At 56.0% G+C, this 14,134-nt stretch overlaps 7 protein-coding genes across 7 annotated transcripts; 4 read left to right on the top strand and 3 right to left on the bottom strand.

Moving 5' to 3' along the window:
- Positions 1-414: 414 nt before the first annotated feature.
- BO95DRAFT_385805 (putative cell cycle control protein (Cwf19)) lies at positions 415-2,705 on the bottom strand. Its single transcript, XM_025583486.1, has 2 exons — positions 1,389-2,705; positions 415-1,338 (listed from the first exon to the last, which is right to left on the bottom strand). The coding sequence occupies exons 1-2, from the start codon at positions 2,673-2,675 to the stop codon at positions 517-519; spliced, it is 2,109 nt and encodes a 702-aa protein (XP_025443981.1). The 5' UTR covers positions 2,676-2,705; the 3' UTR covers positions 415-516.
- Positions 2,706-2,844: 139 nt separating this feature from the next.
- BO95DRAFT_480919 (putative ATP binding protein) lies at positions 2,845-4,363 on the top strand. The gene is made up of 2 exons (XM_025590178.1): positions 2,845-3,015; positions 3,085-4,363. The coding sequence occupies exons 1-2, from the start codon at positions 2,973-2,975 to the stop codon at positions 4,242-4,244; spliced, it is 1,203 nt and encodes a 400-aa protein (XP_025443980.1). The 5' UTR covers positions 2,845-2,972; the 3' UTR covers positions 4,245-4,363.
- A 497-nt stretch (positions 4,364-4,860) lies between these two features.
- BO95DRAFT_480918 (uncharacterized protein) lies at positions 4,861-5,608 on the top strand. Its single transcript, XM_025590177.1, has 3 exons — positions 4,861-4,909; positions 4,973-5,090; positions 5,147-5,608. Exons 1-3 carry the CDS (start codon positions 4,904-4,906, stop codon positions 5,557-5,559), a joined length of 537 nt encoding a protein of 178 aa, XP_025443979.1. The 5' UTR covers positions 4,861-4,903; the 3' UTR covers positions 5,560-5,608.
- A 943-nt stretch (positions 5,609-6,551) lies between these two features.
- On the bottom strand, positions 6,552-7,342 carry BO95DRAFT_84778 (uncharacterized protein). Its single transcript, XM_025592272.1, has one exon. It carries the CDS (start codon positions 7,192-7,194, stop codon positions 6,745-6,747), a length of 450 nt encoding a protein of 149 aa, XP_025443978.1. The 5' UTR covers positions 7,195-7,342; the 3' UTR covers positions 6,552-6,744.
- BO95DRAFT_84766 (S8 family peptidase) lies at positions 7,322-8,970 on the top strand. Its single transcript, XM_025592271.1, has 4 exons — positions 7,322-7,771; positions 7,827-8,271; positions 8,322-8,410; positions 8,460-8,970. The coding sequence occupies exons 1-4, from the start codon at positions 7,448-7,450 to the stop codon at positions 8,871-8,873; spliced, it is 1,272 nt and encodes a 423-aa protein (XP_025443977.1). The 5' UTR covers positions 7,322-7,447; the 3' UTR covers positions 8,874-8,970.
- A 530-nt stretch (positions 8,971-9,500) lies between these two features.
- BO95DRAFT_430424 (putative MFS multidrug transporter) lies at positions 9,501-11,285 on the top strand (the record flags this gene model as incomplete). The annotated part of the gene is made up of 5 exons (XM_025584955.1): positions 9,501-9,706; positions 9,781-9,802; positions 9,851-9,924; positions 9,977-10,306; positions 10,379-11,285. 5 exons carry the CDS (start codon positions 9,501-9,503, stop codon positions 11,283-11,285), a joined length of 1,539 nt encoding a protein of 512 aa, XP_025443976.1.
- A 145-nt stretch (positions 11,286-11,430) lies between these two features.
- Positions 11,431-13,901, bottom strand: BO95DRAFT_410198 (chitin synthase). Its single transcript, XM_025584170.1, has 5 exons — positions 13,164-13,901; positions 12,501-13,103; positions 12,243-12,368; positions 11,773-12,165; positions 11,431-11,673 (listed from the first exon to the last, which is right to left on the bottom strand). Exons 1-5 carry the CDS (start codon positions 13,590-13,592, stop codon positions 11,485-11,487), a joined length of 1,740 nt encoding a protein of 579 aa, XP_025443975.1. The 5' UTR covers positions 13,593-13,901; the 3' UTR covers positions 11,431-11,484.
- Between the last annotated feature and the right edge of the window lie 233 nt (positions 13,902-14,134).

Genomic DNA, 14,134 nt, shown 5'->3' with positions numbered 1-14,134 from the left:
GGTTTCGAGGGACAATGACCGCGGTGGTGTTGGGGTTTGGGGAGGTGTTATGGTGGCGTCGAATTGGGTGTCCGGCGATGATGGTGGTGCGCTGGTCTTGAGGGTGTTGGTTTTCTTTGTCTTGCGCTGTTTTTTGGATTCCTTCTCTTTGGTGGGGGTGCGTTTGCGCTTTTGGCTGGTGTTGGCTTTGGGTGTCATTTTTGAGATGGGTTTTGTTTGTTTTGGAGGATGAGAGGTTGGGTTGACTGGGTTGTAATGGTTTGAAGCTGAATCCAGGAGGTTCAAGAAGGACGAATCGTTGGATGTGATGAGATATGGAGAGAAGAGAAATGAGATCAGACCAGATATTTGAAGAAAATTGAAAGGAGAGAAGTATTGTATAAAGTAATGTACGGCTCACAAAGTGAGAGCAAAGTGAGGTTTTATGTTATGCTTCATTTTTCATTTTGCATGTCCCCGCTCGTGTGACTAGACTTTTGTGCAAGGCATAGCTCTCCCCATTATTTCACACTGAAATCACCCCTCAACAAGAACTCGAGTCCAGTCAAACTTCCTCCAACGCTTCTGGAACCCCGGCACTCGGGGATCGCCGCCTCGTTGCCAGCGGCCCTGCCGCTTGATCACCTCCGGACCCAGATCCAACATCCCTCCGATGACCTCCCGAGCAAAGAGGTCCCCACGCGGCCAGCGATTCTCATCTTCCACCACATGGCCCAGGCCGCCGTCCAGACTGAACCACACGTGGAAGTACGGCATCTCCTTGGCAATGCTGCGGCGGAAAGCACTCCGCCCCATGCCTTTCTTAGAATTGGCAAGGGTATCGATTAGCTTACGGTGCTGAGACCACTCCGCGTCAGATGACAAGATGGCCTCCTTGAAGAAGGCTGGGGACGTCTCGCCGAGGCTATAAGGGAGGGGGACCACCTCCATCGCTGCGTGTCGCTTGCGATGGGGCTGGGCTGCGTTCTCGTAGAAGATCACGTCCCGGCCTTGGTCGTGGTACATGCGTGTCAGACTCTTCATGAAATTGCGAATCTCCTCCCACTCGTCGTCGTCGCACTCCAAGAGATTCGTCCGGTGCTGGATGGGAACAATGGTGGCACATTGGTCGCTGAGCTCGGGTTCAGTGGGGAGTGTGAGGTAAACTCTTGTTGCTAATGAGACGACAGGCGCGATAGGAGGCGTATTCGTGTCTTCGTGATGACAAAGGGGACAATTGTCGAGAATCTTATTCATCTTTTGCAGCTCATTTATCGTGGTATTCTTGATGTCAATTTCGGAGCGGTGCACCCGACGGGCAAGCTTGGACGCATTGTCGTCCATGTATTCGAGATCATTCTGGCTGAAATGTTAGCAGGTAATATTGATATGCTAGTAGAAGCCCTCACCTCGAATTTGGCGTCCTTGGCAATTCTCTCCGCGATACGACGGCCATCTCCCCCATATTGTCCGCGCGTCCGTCGTTCTTCTTGGACCATGTCTTCAATGGTCATATCATCGTTGTCTTCCACCTTGCCTCGCTCGCGACCTCGTCTGTTTTCAACTGCCTTCACTTCGTTCCTCTTTCCAGCCAGCATCCGGTTCTCCATCACGCCCAAGACCACGACGTCTGACTCCTTGCGGTTGGCCATGGCAGCAGCGGCGGCATTGTACTGCTCCTCGAGCTCGGCGGCATCTGACGCACCCTTGAGCTTGGCCTTCATCATTTGAGCCTTGAGTCGGTTGAGTGCTGTCAAATCAAGATGCTGGGTGGTGTTCTGAGGCGGGACGGTCTCCATTAGTTTGCCTTGTCCTTCAGCATTGAGCTCCTTGGTAGGACTGCGAAGGTGCTCATGCGCGCCACGGTGAACGTTCTCCTGTTGCTTCCGCTCCTGAAAGAGCTCGCCCGAGGGCTTCTCCTTGCCCACATATCCTTCACCGTATCTTTCGCGGCGATCTAGCTCTGCCTCCTCCTCGCGCGCGTCATCGAATGAGCGGAGATCTCCAAATCGGTTAACCGCAATCTCTTCCACTGACAACCCGGTGTCCTCTGCCTCCCTATACACAGCTTTCAACTTGGTCATTCTCCATTGCGAGCCCGCGTCGCCAAATGTGTAGTCAACCTCATGCTGAGCGGGTTTCTCCTCGATTTCTTCCAGCACCTTTCCGTCCTTCAGATCGCGTAGATGGGTGTTGATCTCCCGACCGTGGATTTTCAGCTCGTAGTCTGCCGAAAGCATCTTGGGTTTCGGTTCCTCTTCCAAACGCGTGGTCGAGCGCCGCTGGACATAGTCGATATCGAGACTGGAGGGTCCCTCCATCCAAGCATCTCGCTTTAGCTTGGGAGCCTCATCCTGAGCCACTTCGGCTGCTTCGGCTGCCGGTTTGCTCTCCTCGTCCCTGCTATCCCTGTGTCGGCGCTTATGATCATGGTCGCGCTCGTCCCCGTGGTCGGTTGAATGGCGCGAGCGTTTGTGTCGGTGACTAGTATCGTCGCTACGACGCGATTCGCGATGCCTGTCGTGGTCGCGCTCTCTCGATCGGGATGAACGGCGGTGGTGACGGTGGTGCCTCGAGCGCTCGCGGCTGCGGTCCCTGTCTCGGTCACGGTGGTGGCGGTGTCTGTCTTTATCGCTTCTCTCACGTCTCTTCTCCTGTTCCTCTGCTAGCGATTTTTCGAAATCCTCTAGCGCCATGGTGTTGGGATGAAAGCGAGGCCGAGCTCGTCTTGTTGGGAGGGGAGAAAGCGAAGCAAGGGAAAAAGGCGGCGGCGGCGGAGAAACGCCATGACGTCTGGAACGCTTCCGGCCAAACGGACTCCACCTGCAATTCCCCGCGACAAAAGAATTTCTACGCCTCGCCGTCCCAACGGATACTCTGCCTCCCATCATTACCCTTGTTAACCAAAACTATTGACACCCACTGACTGGATTGCTCTAATCTCCCTTCCTGTCTTTGCTCTTTACTCAGTGATCTTTTACCTCGTCGTCACGATGGCACAGTCTCCGGTCGCCGTTGTCTGCGTGGGCATGGCAGGTAAGTGTCATGGCGATCATCCCCCTCACTGACGATGCATCTAATCAATCCGATGTATGTTTCGCTCAGGCTCTGGAAAGACGACTTTCATGCAGCGAATCAACTCCTACCTCCACTCGAAGAAGACCATCCCCTATGTCCTCAACCTTGACCCCGCCGTTCACACGGTTCCTTTCGAGAGCAACATCGACATCCGTGACTCCATCAACTATCGAGAGGTTATGAAGCAGTATAACCTCGGACCCAACGGCGGTATCCTTACATCTCTGAATCTATTTGCTACCAAAGTCGATCAAATCATCTCGTTGCTGGAGAAGCGCACGGCTCCCAATCCCAGCAACCCGACCGCGAAGCCCATCGAGCACATCCTGGTCGACACGCCTGGTCAGATCGAGGTGTTCGTGTGGAGTGCCTCCGGCAGCATCCTCCTCGAGACTTTGGCCTCGTCGTTCCCTACTGTGATCGCTTACGTTATTGATACCCCCCGCGCTAGCTCCACGAGTACCTTTATGAGTAACATGCTCTACGCCTGCAGTATCCTATACAAGACGAAGTTGCCCATGATCCTTGTCTTCAACAAGACTGATGTCCAAGATGCCGAATTCGCCAAGGAGTGGATGACCGATTTCGATGCTTTCCAAAAGGCCCTGCGGGAGGAAGAAGAGTCGGGCGCGTTTGGTACTGAGGGCGCCGCGGGTGGCTTCGGTTCAGGAAGTGGCTACATGGGCTCACTGCTCAACAGCATGAGCTTAATGTTGGAGGAGTTCTACCGACACCTGAACCTGGTTGGAGTCAGTTCCATGACGGGTGAAGGTATCGACGAATTCTTCGAGGCCGTGGAAGAAAAGCGCCAGGAGTTCGAACGCGATTACAAGCCCGAGTTGGAGCGCAAGAGGAAGGAGCGTGAGGAGACGAAGGCGGCGCAACGCGAGCTCGAGCTGGGCAAGCTCATGAAGGATATGAACGTCTCCGGCTCGAGCAAGGGCAAGCAGAAGGTCGAAAACGAGGCCGAGACGGTTAGCGAGGCTGAAGAGGAAGAGGAGGCACGCAGGAATGGCGACCAGGATGACGATGAGGACAGTGAAGACGATTACAGGATCCCTCGTGCGGGGGACAGTGAAGGGCTTACGCAGCGCTACAAGGACGCGCTGGCGGAACAGGGCACCGCGCCCTCCGACCAGGATCTAAGCTTCGCCAGATACCTGCGCGCGAGCAACATCAACCAGTGATACCTGACCATGGGTCGACCTTGCACGTTTTTCCTTTCTCTGGGGGTTTGAAAAGGCGTTGATGGTGGAGATTTGAATCTAGCCATGGCAATTAACATAGACAATGATGATTCGGGTGTGGTAATTGCAATTTGATCCAGTTCCAAACATAGACCCATCTAGTCCACGTTGGGAAGACTGGATCGTTTTTCATGGCTTGACCGTGAACAATAACAGATCAGAATTATAGCCGTGGTGGAGATGCTTGGGGTTCATGGTCTGATGGCAGTGGGTGTAGTAGTGCCAGCTCAGTTCAACCTGCAGCAACCCGCCTCTGCCCTATGGACTGCCAGCTTGGAACTTGCAAGTTCGTCTTCTGTCCCCCTTTTGCTTTTTCTCATTTTTTCGCCTGAATTTCGTTGTAGTGACAACAGAAGAATACGTAGAAAAAAAGAGCCAGGCTGAATCCGCGGAAAAACCGGCGGTGACATCATCGGGGCTGAACAAGCGATGACCTCATGGGGAATGATCCCTGCCTTACAACAACTTATAACTACCACTAATTGCTGCCTATACTGGTTCCGTTTACCTTCAACAACCTGATCACCAGAGAATTTAAACACGCCCCCGAACCGAAACACAATTGAATACCGCCAGAAGACATCAGCTACCTCCGCATCATGGATGTACGACTGTCCTTCTCCCGGTCTCTAACCATACAACAGAGCTAACCAGTTCGCGCGCTGCAGGTTTTCTACGCCTACACCTACTCCACAGCCGGCTGGCTTGGACTCCAGAGCTTGGCTCTGATCGCTGTGCCGGAGATGATGACCACAATGTTGTTGACCGAAACCCGCGACCCTTCCTGTGAGTAACCGGCAGACAGATTGTCTCTCCAGCTGCCAATGGCTAACACGCAACAGCGCTCGAAACGTACTTCTCCCGCTGCTTGGGATTCAGTCTACTCCTCATCGCCGTTCTCACCGTCATGCTCACCGGGTCCGTGCCCTTGACCACCTCCATTGCGCAACCCGTCACCACGGACGATTCCGACCCCAAGGCCCCCTATGCCGTGCCGACCATGATGGTCACGACTGTCTTCCACGGCGCGTCAGCGGGATACGCATACATCTGGTGGGTGGCTACGGGCCAGATTGCCTACGGGGTCGGGATGATCGGATATGCCGCCATTGCCTTCGTCGGGGTGTGGTGCGCGCTGTTTGCGAGCAGCGGGGGCAAGATCAACCGCAAGACTGGCGTCGATAAGCGGAGCAGCGGCTTCCCGTTCGCCAACCAGGAGGCCGACAAGAGGTTTGCGGGGAAGAAGTCCCTGTGAATGGGAATTTTCTTCTCAAAATGTTCTAGGCGGGGTCATTGGACATAGGGTGGATAGTTGCATGCATGCAAATGGCTGCAGATGAGGGAAGCCTGCGCATGTCAAGAGAAAGAGGGAGATAGTTCGCTGTTGAATTTGACATACTCACTCTCCTTATCTCCTGTTTACTTCTCCATTACACTAAATGATTTCACTGGATCTCACGTAGTATTCGCGCGCTGAAGAGCATGCTGTACGGTCCAATGGGTTGCCCTGTGCCTGACATAAACCTGACCAGCCGGGATCACGGGACTCGGTGCAACCAAACACAACAATAACAACTCCGGTCAGACCGTGCCTGCCACACTCTCCCATTACACCAATCCTCCTCTTCCACCTCCCATTGTTGCACCCGATGAAATTATCCGACTGGCTCAAGGGGCCTTCTTTCCGGTCACGACAGTCTCGATGGCTGCCTTGATGCAACCGTACCTATTCGAACTGCGCCCAAGGCCCGTTCAGAAAACCTCCGTCACCAGACGTGTGCGAGGGCCTTGGCTGCGTCGAGACCCTGTAGAGAAGCAGACAGGAGAGGGCCATCAGTCTGTCACCCCGCAGAGTCGTGAACGATGTCCACTGCGAGTGATCTCAGAACCATACCACAAGTATTGCCGCCTACAATTGGTAGAACCTGTTCCTGACGGCCACCTTTGATCAATGGGGTTTTGACTCTGACTCTGGTACAAGTGTCAGTTGTGCTAAACCAGACGTCCAGATACCTCGCCAACTGAACTACCGTCAGCTGTCTTGGCCGTCGTGAACCCCATCGCCACGGCTCGATGAGGAATAACCACCAACGAACCACTTGCCCGCTGCCCTCTTCTTCAATCAGATTCGCATCAAGGCCATGATTAGATTTCGACACATCAGAAGACTTCCCCAGGCACATGCGTATCCTCAGGGGCAGGTTGGTCGTACCAAGCTTTCGTAACTGACTTGGTGGGAGGGGCCTCGCGTTATCACAAGCACGTCGGACCGGCAAGCTGGCTCCTCGCCCTACAAGAGGGGTAGATCGTCTGGAAAGTCCAGTCTGCTGTGGATGATCAACGCGCCTGAGCTCACTGTACGACCCTCGAACTTAGAAGGGCAGTGTAGGAATAATCCTAGGCCGTGGTCTCTACCCTTTCTTGTTTACTGATAATCTCTCTATCGCCCAATCGGTATCCAGACTTGCTTGACAGATGATAAGCGCATGCAGTGGTTTTTACCTCGTGAGAAATCAGCTTCCCAGGGCGGGTCGCACCGATTTTCGGACAAGTGGTTAAGCATTCCCCCGTTTTCCAGAGCTCCTTGCGCAACATCCTGGCAACGAGAGCTTCTTCTGCTTGTCTCTCTCATTATAGAATTAAGAGTTCGTCTGGAAACGAATAAGGGATGCTGTTCTGAATACGACATGCCAGGGCCATCGCCGGCCAGCAGTGGAACCGTCAAAGCCACAAGGCTTGCATGAATGAGAGTGTGCCATTTAGTCCGGTGGACGATGTCCAGATTGGTTTGACTCGAGGCCTTTCTGGGGTCGGAGAAATAAGCTCTGCGCCGCTTGTCACCGCGATCCCTGGTCCTTTGCGTCGGCCCAAAATCACGCATGGTGTGCATGGCGTCTTGCCTAATAGGACACAACTAAGTCGTCTGAGAATGCAATGTTACCCCCAGAGTTTTAAACATGCTCAGAGATCTTGGGCCCTGGTCTCGCTCTATTGCAAGGCAGGCGGCCATGTAAGTGATAGGCTAACAATTTTAGACGAAGCTTGCAATGCTGAAGGTATATAAGGCGAGCTCCCTAGCACGTTTGTACATTGCTCGAACTTTCTAAGGGGTGTATTTTCTCTTCTACTTTGCATGATCCACAATGGTCTCATTGAGAAGTTTCCTGCTGGTCTTCGGATCCCTTTTATCTGCCGTGCTTGCTGCGCCGACGCTCGAAAGTCGCCAGACTCTGCAGACGATTCCGGGGAAGTATATTGTCACCTTCAAACCGGGAACCGACGATGCCAAGATCGACGAGCATACCGCTTGGGCGACCAACCTTCACAGGCGGCACCTTGAAGGCCGTAGTTTTATTGACGGAGACCTTCCAGCTGGCATCGAGAGATATTACAAAATCAACAGGTTTGCTGCATACGCTGGTTCCTTCGACGATGCCACCATTGCGGCCATTCGCCAACATGCAGATGTTTGTTCTTGTTGACCTGCCGAGCGCAACTGGCGGTAATCTAATTGATTCATAGATTGCGAACGTCGAGGAAGACCAGGTCTGGGATCTCGACGGACTGGTCACCGAGCACAATGCGCCGTGGGGCCTAGGATGCATCTCGCATCGAGGACAGACTAGCACTGACTACGTCTATGACGATAGTGCCGGGATTGGCACCTATGCTTATATCGTAGATACAGGCATTTTGAGCTCTCATGACGAATTCGGTGGTCGCGTCCTCTTGGCATACAATGCTGCTGGAGGACAGCATGTCGATGGTGTTGGACACGGGACCCATGTTGCCGGAATCATTGGTGGACGAACGTACGGCGTGGCGAAGAGAGCGACTCTGGTTTCGGTGAAGGTCTTTGTTGGGGAATCCAGCTCTACCTCGGTCATCCTTGATGGCTTCAACTGGGCTGTCAATGATATCGTGAGCAAGAATCGCACGAGCAAATCTGTGATCAATATGAGCTTGGGTATATTCTGTGTGTTGTTTGAGTGACTCTATCGCTGACTACGGGTATAGGTGGAAGCTATTCCAGCACGTTCAACGATGCGGTGGAGAATGCTTTCGATGAGGGAGTGCTCTCTGTTGTCGCTGCAGGCAACGAAAATGTATGTCACTCACAGCCTCACGTTCGGAGTAATCACTGAAGGAAAACAGAGAGATGCCTCGCGAACGAGCCCCGCGTCTGCCCCGGATGCTGTTACCGTCGCCGCCATCAACCGACGTAATTCCCGCTCCAATTTCTCTAATTACGGCGCCTTTGTCGACATTTTTGCTCCCGGCGAGGATATTCTGTCATCTTGGATAGGATCAGACACGACGACTCGGAGCATCTCGGGGACCTCAATGGCCACGCCCCACGTTGCTGGTCTGACGATGTACCTCATGGCGCTTGAGAACCTGTCTACGCCAGCTGCGGTGACGGCCCGCTTGAAGGCATTGGCCACACGGAACGTAGTCACTAATACCGCTGGAAGCCCGAATCTCTTGGCATATAACGGAAACGGAAGAGCAGACAACCACCAGGGAGATGGGGATGGCGATGGAGATAACGACGGAGATTTGGAATGAGAAAGAGCTTGGGAACATGTAGCCAGGTATGGCCCAGACTAATAGATTCCTAGGGTGGATGGCGATAAGGAGCTAGTCTAAGAGAATAAATGACCTGAGACATGAGACTGCAGGGACACCTCCAGAGCCACGGATGCAACGAATAGAACCAAGCACATGCAAAGCCTCTCCCGTCACGCTTCCGAAGTAGTACCATGCTGAAGGCCGTATACGTCGATCCGCACCGGAGTACAGGCGTATCCCGCAGCGATTTGTCGGGTAAAAGCCGATCGATGATAGGCCGACGACTTCTGACTGTTTATTCGTGGCACTGGGTCGTGCATTTCAGGAGAATAGACTCCTCATCGTCCCGAGGATGGCACAGGTCAAGATGAGGGATAATCGAGAGGGCAGCAGTGGACTCCACCCAGGCGTTAGCCTCGCCACAGAAAGACCCGACTGAGGACTTATGAGATCAGATGGCCCAGAGCTTTCCGTGGTGAATTACGTCCGGTTAAGTCCGTGCTTGCGTTCCACAGGGCTCGATGCCAGCTTGAATAAATACAGACGGCCGTGGACCCCTTTGCTTGCCGAGACATGATGTCCGGTCAACGTTGAGCTGAGCAAGACTTCGTTTTGTCCCAAGCCATGAAGCCCACCAGCCAAATCACCACGTCCTCGATCGAGTCCGAGAAAGATGTTCTGCAGTCCCTGCTCCCGCAGTATGGCCTTCGTATGGCTGCAGACGGCGTGCACATCCGGTGGGCGGTTGGCAACGGTCGACATCCACGGAATTGGAGGCTGCGGAGGAAGATCTGGGATATCGCGCTGATTCTATTCCTGGAGTTCTTTACGTGAGTCTTATCGGTGGGGTGGTGGTGCAGTACTGTTTGCTGTGGCTGACCATGAGGGTATATTGTACTTTCAGGACGGCAGTGAGCACGGCGGGGGTAAGTCTGCAATTCGTGGAGTGATGTTTAGGGAGCTGACGTGTCCAGTCCACCGCCGCCAACAGTGCCGTGCGCGAGTTTGATGTCCCGCAGGAGCTGTCGATCTTCCTCTTTGTGTCGGTGTGAGTATCTGCCGTCCGTTTGCCCAGAGCCTGGGGTGTGCTGACTTCGTAGGTACCTGATCGGTCAGGCGTGCGGGGGGATCATCTTCCCGCCGTACTCGGAGGCGTTCGGTCGGAAGAAGCTGTATGTCGTCAGCTCCGCGCTGTACAGCCTGGCGTGTGTGGTGGTGGCCTCGGTGCCGTCGATGGCTGGGGTGATCATTGGGCGGTTCATGAGCGGGATTCTGTCGGCGATCCCCACGACGGTGGTGGGCGGCAGCATTGAGGATCTGTTCAACTCGCGGGAGCGCGTGTGGATGATCTGCATCTGGGTGCAAGCTGCCAATCTGGGGATGGTCGTCGGTCCGATTCTGAGTACTTTTGTCGTGGCGGATATGAACTGGTGTGTCCTTCCCTGTCCTCTTCATCAAGAAGAGAGGTTACTCTAGAGAAGGTGCCACTAACGAAACCACAGGCGATGGCTATTTTACGTGGCCGCGATGGTGACCGGGGTGCTGGCGTTCTTGCTGCTGACCATCCGCGAGTCGCGGCCGTCGCTGCTGCTGGCGCGGGAGGTGGCGCTCTTCCGGCAGGTCACGCAGATCCCCGGCACGCCGGAGGCGCTGAACCCAGACCAGGCGCCGGACCTGCACACCTTTGTGCGGTTGGCGCTGTTCCGGCCGATCCGGCTGCTGTGCACGGAGCTGATCGTGTTCATCGTGGCGGTGATGAGCGCCGTGACCATCGCGCTGGTGTACCTGTTCACGCAGGCGCTGCCCCCGATCTACATGTCGTTCGGGTTCAGCCCGCGCCACGCGTGCCTGCCCTTCATCGCCATCGGCCTGGGCCTGTTCCTGGGGTTCGTGACGCGGTGGTTCGATCTGCGCATCATCGCGCAGCACAGCCGCCAGGGCCGCCCGCTGCAGCCCGAGGACAAGCTGCTGGGGTTCTGGATCGGCACCCCCGTGCTCGCGGCCGCGCTGTGGGTGTTCGCCTGGACGATCCCGCCGGCCATGGCGCACGTGCCCTGGATGGTCTCGGTCGTGGCCCTGGTGCTGACGGGCTTCAGTCTGAATGAGATCGACTATGTGTTGGGCGGGTACCTGACGGACAGCTATCTGAGCTACGCGGCCAGCGGCCTGGCGGCGCTGAGCCTGGTGCGCGCCACGCTGTCGGCCGTGCTGCCGCTCGTCTCGGCGCCCATGCTGCAGCGGTTGGGCGCGAACGGGGCCGTTTCGGTGCTGGCCGCCCTCGCCACGGTCTTCTGTCTGGTGCCGCCGCTGTTCGCGCGGTATGGACGGGGGCTGCGGGCGCGGAGTGGGTTCGCGCGGTACAGTATGATCATGTATCGGGAGTACAGCGTGGATGAGGAGGGGTACTGATGGGTGTCTGTGATAGAGGATGCGATTCGCATGGGGGAGTCAAAAGTCTGCCTTTGGGGGTTTGAGTTTGAGTATAGTATCAAGATCTCGTGTTCACTAATGCCGAATAAAATTGTTTTTGTCTGTCATGAGACTACCCAACCTTCTTCTTCATGATCCATGTATATACGTGTAGTACTGGGCGTAGGGGGCTATCTATCTACTCCCTGACCACCAACCCCCAAAACGCCCCCGCAAACCCGACGACCACCGCCCCCCAAACCGCCCGCTCCGTCTGCAAAACCGCATACCCGAGATGTCCCGCCAGGATCCGCGCGGCCACGCCGGCCACAATCCCCATGTACACCACAAAGAACCCCAGCTCCTTCCACCGCTTCCACATCCCAGTCTGCACAGCAGGCGCGACAGCCCCAGCACCAGACATACCTCCCCCACCCCCACCCCCAGATCTCTCCCCCTTCTCCCCACAGGACGCCAGCTGATTCACATCCGGCACCACCCCCGCCTCCTTAGAACGCATACTGGTCCCCCACCCATCCTCGAGCACCGTCACCGCGCTCCAGAAATGCACAATCGGCAGGGGGATATTATAGAACAGCAGCGCAGGGAGCAACCCCACCCCCAGCACTGCCTTCCGGACTCCCCGATCGGGGTTCCGGAGGATATTGTACAGAACCGTGTACACGAGCCGAACAACCAGATCCGTCCACGAGAAATACGCCAGGCTTGCGCCCGTGCACAGGTAGTATAGGATGTAGCCTAGGCCCAGCAGGGGCCCGGCTTCGCGCTTGATGGCCGCCCAGAAGAATAATGGCGAGGTGAGGAGGTATAGGTGGGGTGATTGGAGGGATTCGATGTGGCCGGAGCGGGACCAGCGGACCTTTTTTGTTGTTAGTATTGTTTTGGGGGGAGGGGTTTGAGGGTGAGGGATTGGGGATTGGGGAGGGCGTAAGGTACCTGCTGGAGAATCCATTTGCGGAGGTTGGTGGGTGTATCCGTTGCTGTTAACGTGTCAGACACGTAAGTGACGGTCCAGCCGCGGAGGAGGAGGTTGGTGGTTAGGTGGCGGTCTTCGTTGACGATCTACCGTTGCTCTTGTTAGCATATTCATGCTATGGATTATGTGCATGTTATGGGCTGGTTTCTCAAAGAAGGGTTGGTTCGCCCCTGCCGGGGCTCACTAAGTACTGGCTGGGGCTGGCTAGCTGGACTCACCATCCGATGCCCCCAAACCTCCTGCGTGTACCACGGATACAGGATCCCAGGCAAGGCGGCGACCCGGAACGCCGAGCTCGGCCCGCTCTGGCAGTCGCTCGTGCCGGCCGCTGTGGCCACCGACCGCGTCAGGTACAGCTCGCACCAGTACACGATGCGGCCCAGCTGCGCCACGACCGAGTCGCCCGCGTTGTGCACCAGTAGGCCCGAACTGGCGCCGCCCACGGCGGGGTCGCCCGCGATCGTCGCCACCGTCCGCCGCAGCGAGTCTGCGTACACCAGCGTGTCCGAGTCCGACGACCACAGGTACTCGATCCCCCGCGCGTCCGCCAGCACCAGGCTGAAGATGAAGGCCGTGAACATGATCGCCTTCTTGCTGTGGTGCGGCTGGTAGATGCAGACCTGCTGCGGCCCGCTGCCGGAGAGGAGGCCGTGCTCTCCCAGGATCTCGCGCGCCAGGTCGCAGCAGTGCGCGATGCTGGCCAGTTGGTAGGCCTCCCGCGGGGAGCCGTGCAGGTCGGCGGTGGCGAGTTTGTCGAAGGTGCGCGTGGCGATGTCGCCGAGGGGCGTGTCGAGGTGGATGGTTGGGGCGGTGGGGTGGATCTGTGGTTTGTTGGTGAGTATAGCATATTGTGTTGAGGGGAGAAAGGAGGAATGCCGTACGTTCTGGAAAACCCGCACCATCTCCATATCCGCCTCCTCGTCGCCGTCGATCCCCACCAGCATGAAGCGACACCCCTCCGCCGCGCGGTAGCTGTTCAGCGCGCGCGCAAACAGCCCCGGGTCCTCGCGGTAGCCCACCACGGCGGCCATGCAGTCCGGTCCGCTGTGCGCGTCCACCATCCGCGGCTTCTCGGGGTCAGCGGCAGCGGCAGTGGGCTGGTAGAGGCGGCGCCGACGCCGCTCGTTGGTGAAGCGGTTGTATTCGGCGGCGAGGATGGTGAGCAGCAGGTCTAAGGTGAGGGGATGGCGGGTGGCGGCGGTGAGGTAGTAGTACAGGGGCAGCACCAGCAGACAGCCCAGCCCGTTAAGCATCTGACGCAGCAGGGGCACTTGGGGGCCCCGTTGGGGGGTTATCGGTGGGTGGTCCATGGTCGAAGTGTGTCTGTCTGCTCACGACTACATTCCTCGGGGTGCTGCATCGGATGCATTGGTGTACTTATTTGATCCCCTAATGGAATGGGGACCGCAGATGGAGCCATGATGGAGTCACCGGTAGAAAAAATCTCAATGATGGATTCACTAGTTGAGTTGACTAGTCACTAGACTGGAGTCAGTGCTAGTCGGTCAGTAGTACGGAGTATTACCGTTGGATTTGTCCATGCAATTCCCGACATTGAGAGGCCAAGTGCGGTGATTCGGTGGATCGTATCTAATCATAGGCTGGCAGGACCCTTCGTGTGGCTCGTATCGACACGGGTTTGACTACAGACACGGAGATTATTTTTATTACTCCCTGAGGAAGTGCAATAGCCGCACTCTAAACTATTTTGGGCAAGACAATCGGAACTTACAGCCTTGTCCGTGCTTACCGCAAAGGGTTTAGCGCAGGCATCTGTCCATGTCTCGCCAGGCACCTGCCAATCACGCTGCTTTGCGCCTGAGACATTCATTTAACTAATTTTTGTGGTGGG

Source organism: Aspergillus brunneoviolaceus (genome assembly GCF_003184695.1).
Source record: "Aspergillus brunneoviolaceus CBS 621.78 unplaced genomic scaffold BO95scaffold_21, whole genome shotgun sequence".
Classification (NCBI taxonomy): domain Eukaryota; kingdom Fungi; phylum Ascomycota; class Eurotiomycetes; order Eurotiales; family Aspergillaceae; genus Aspergillus; species Aspergillus brunneoviolaceus.
Note: the sequence above shows the minus strand (reverse complement) of the source record. Positions and strands in the feature narration are given on the sequence as shown.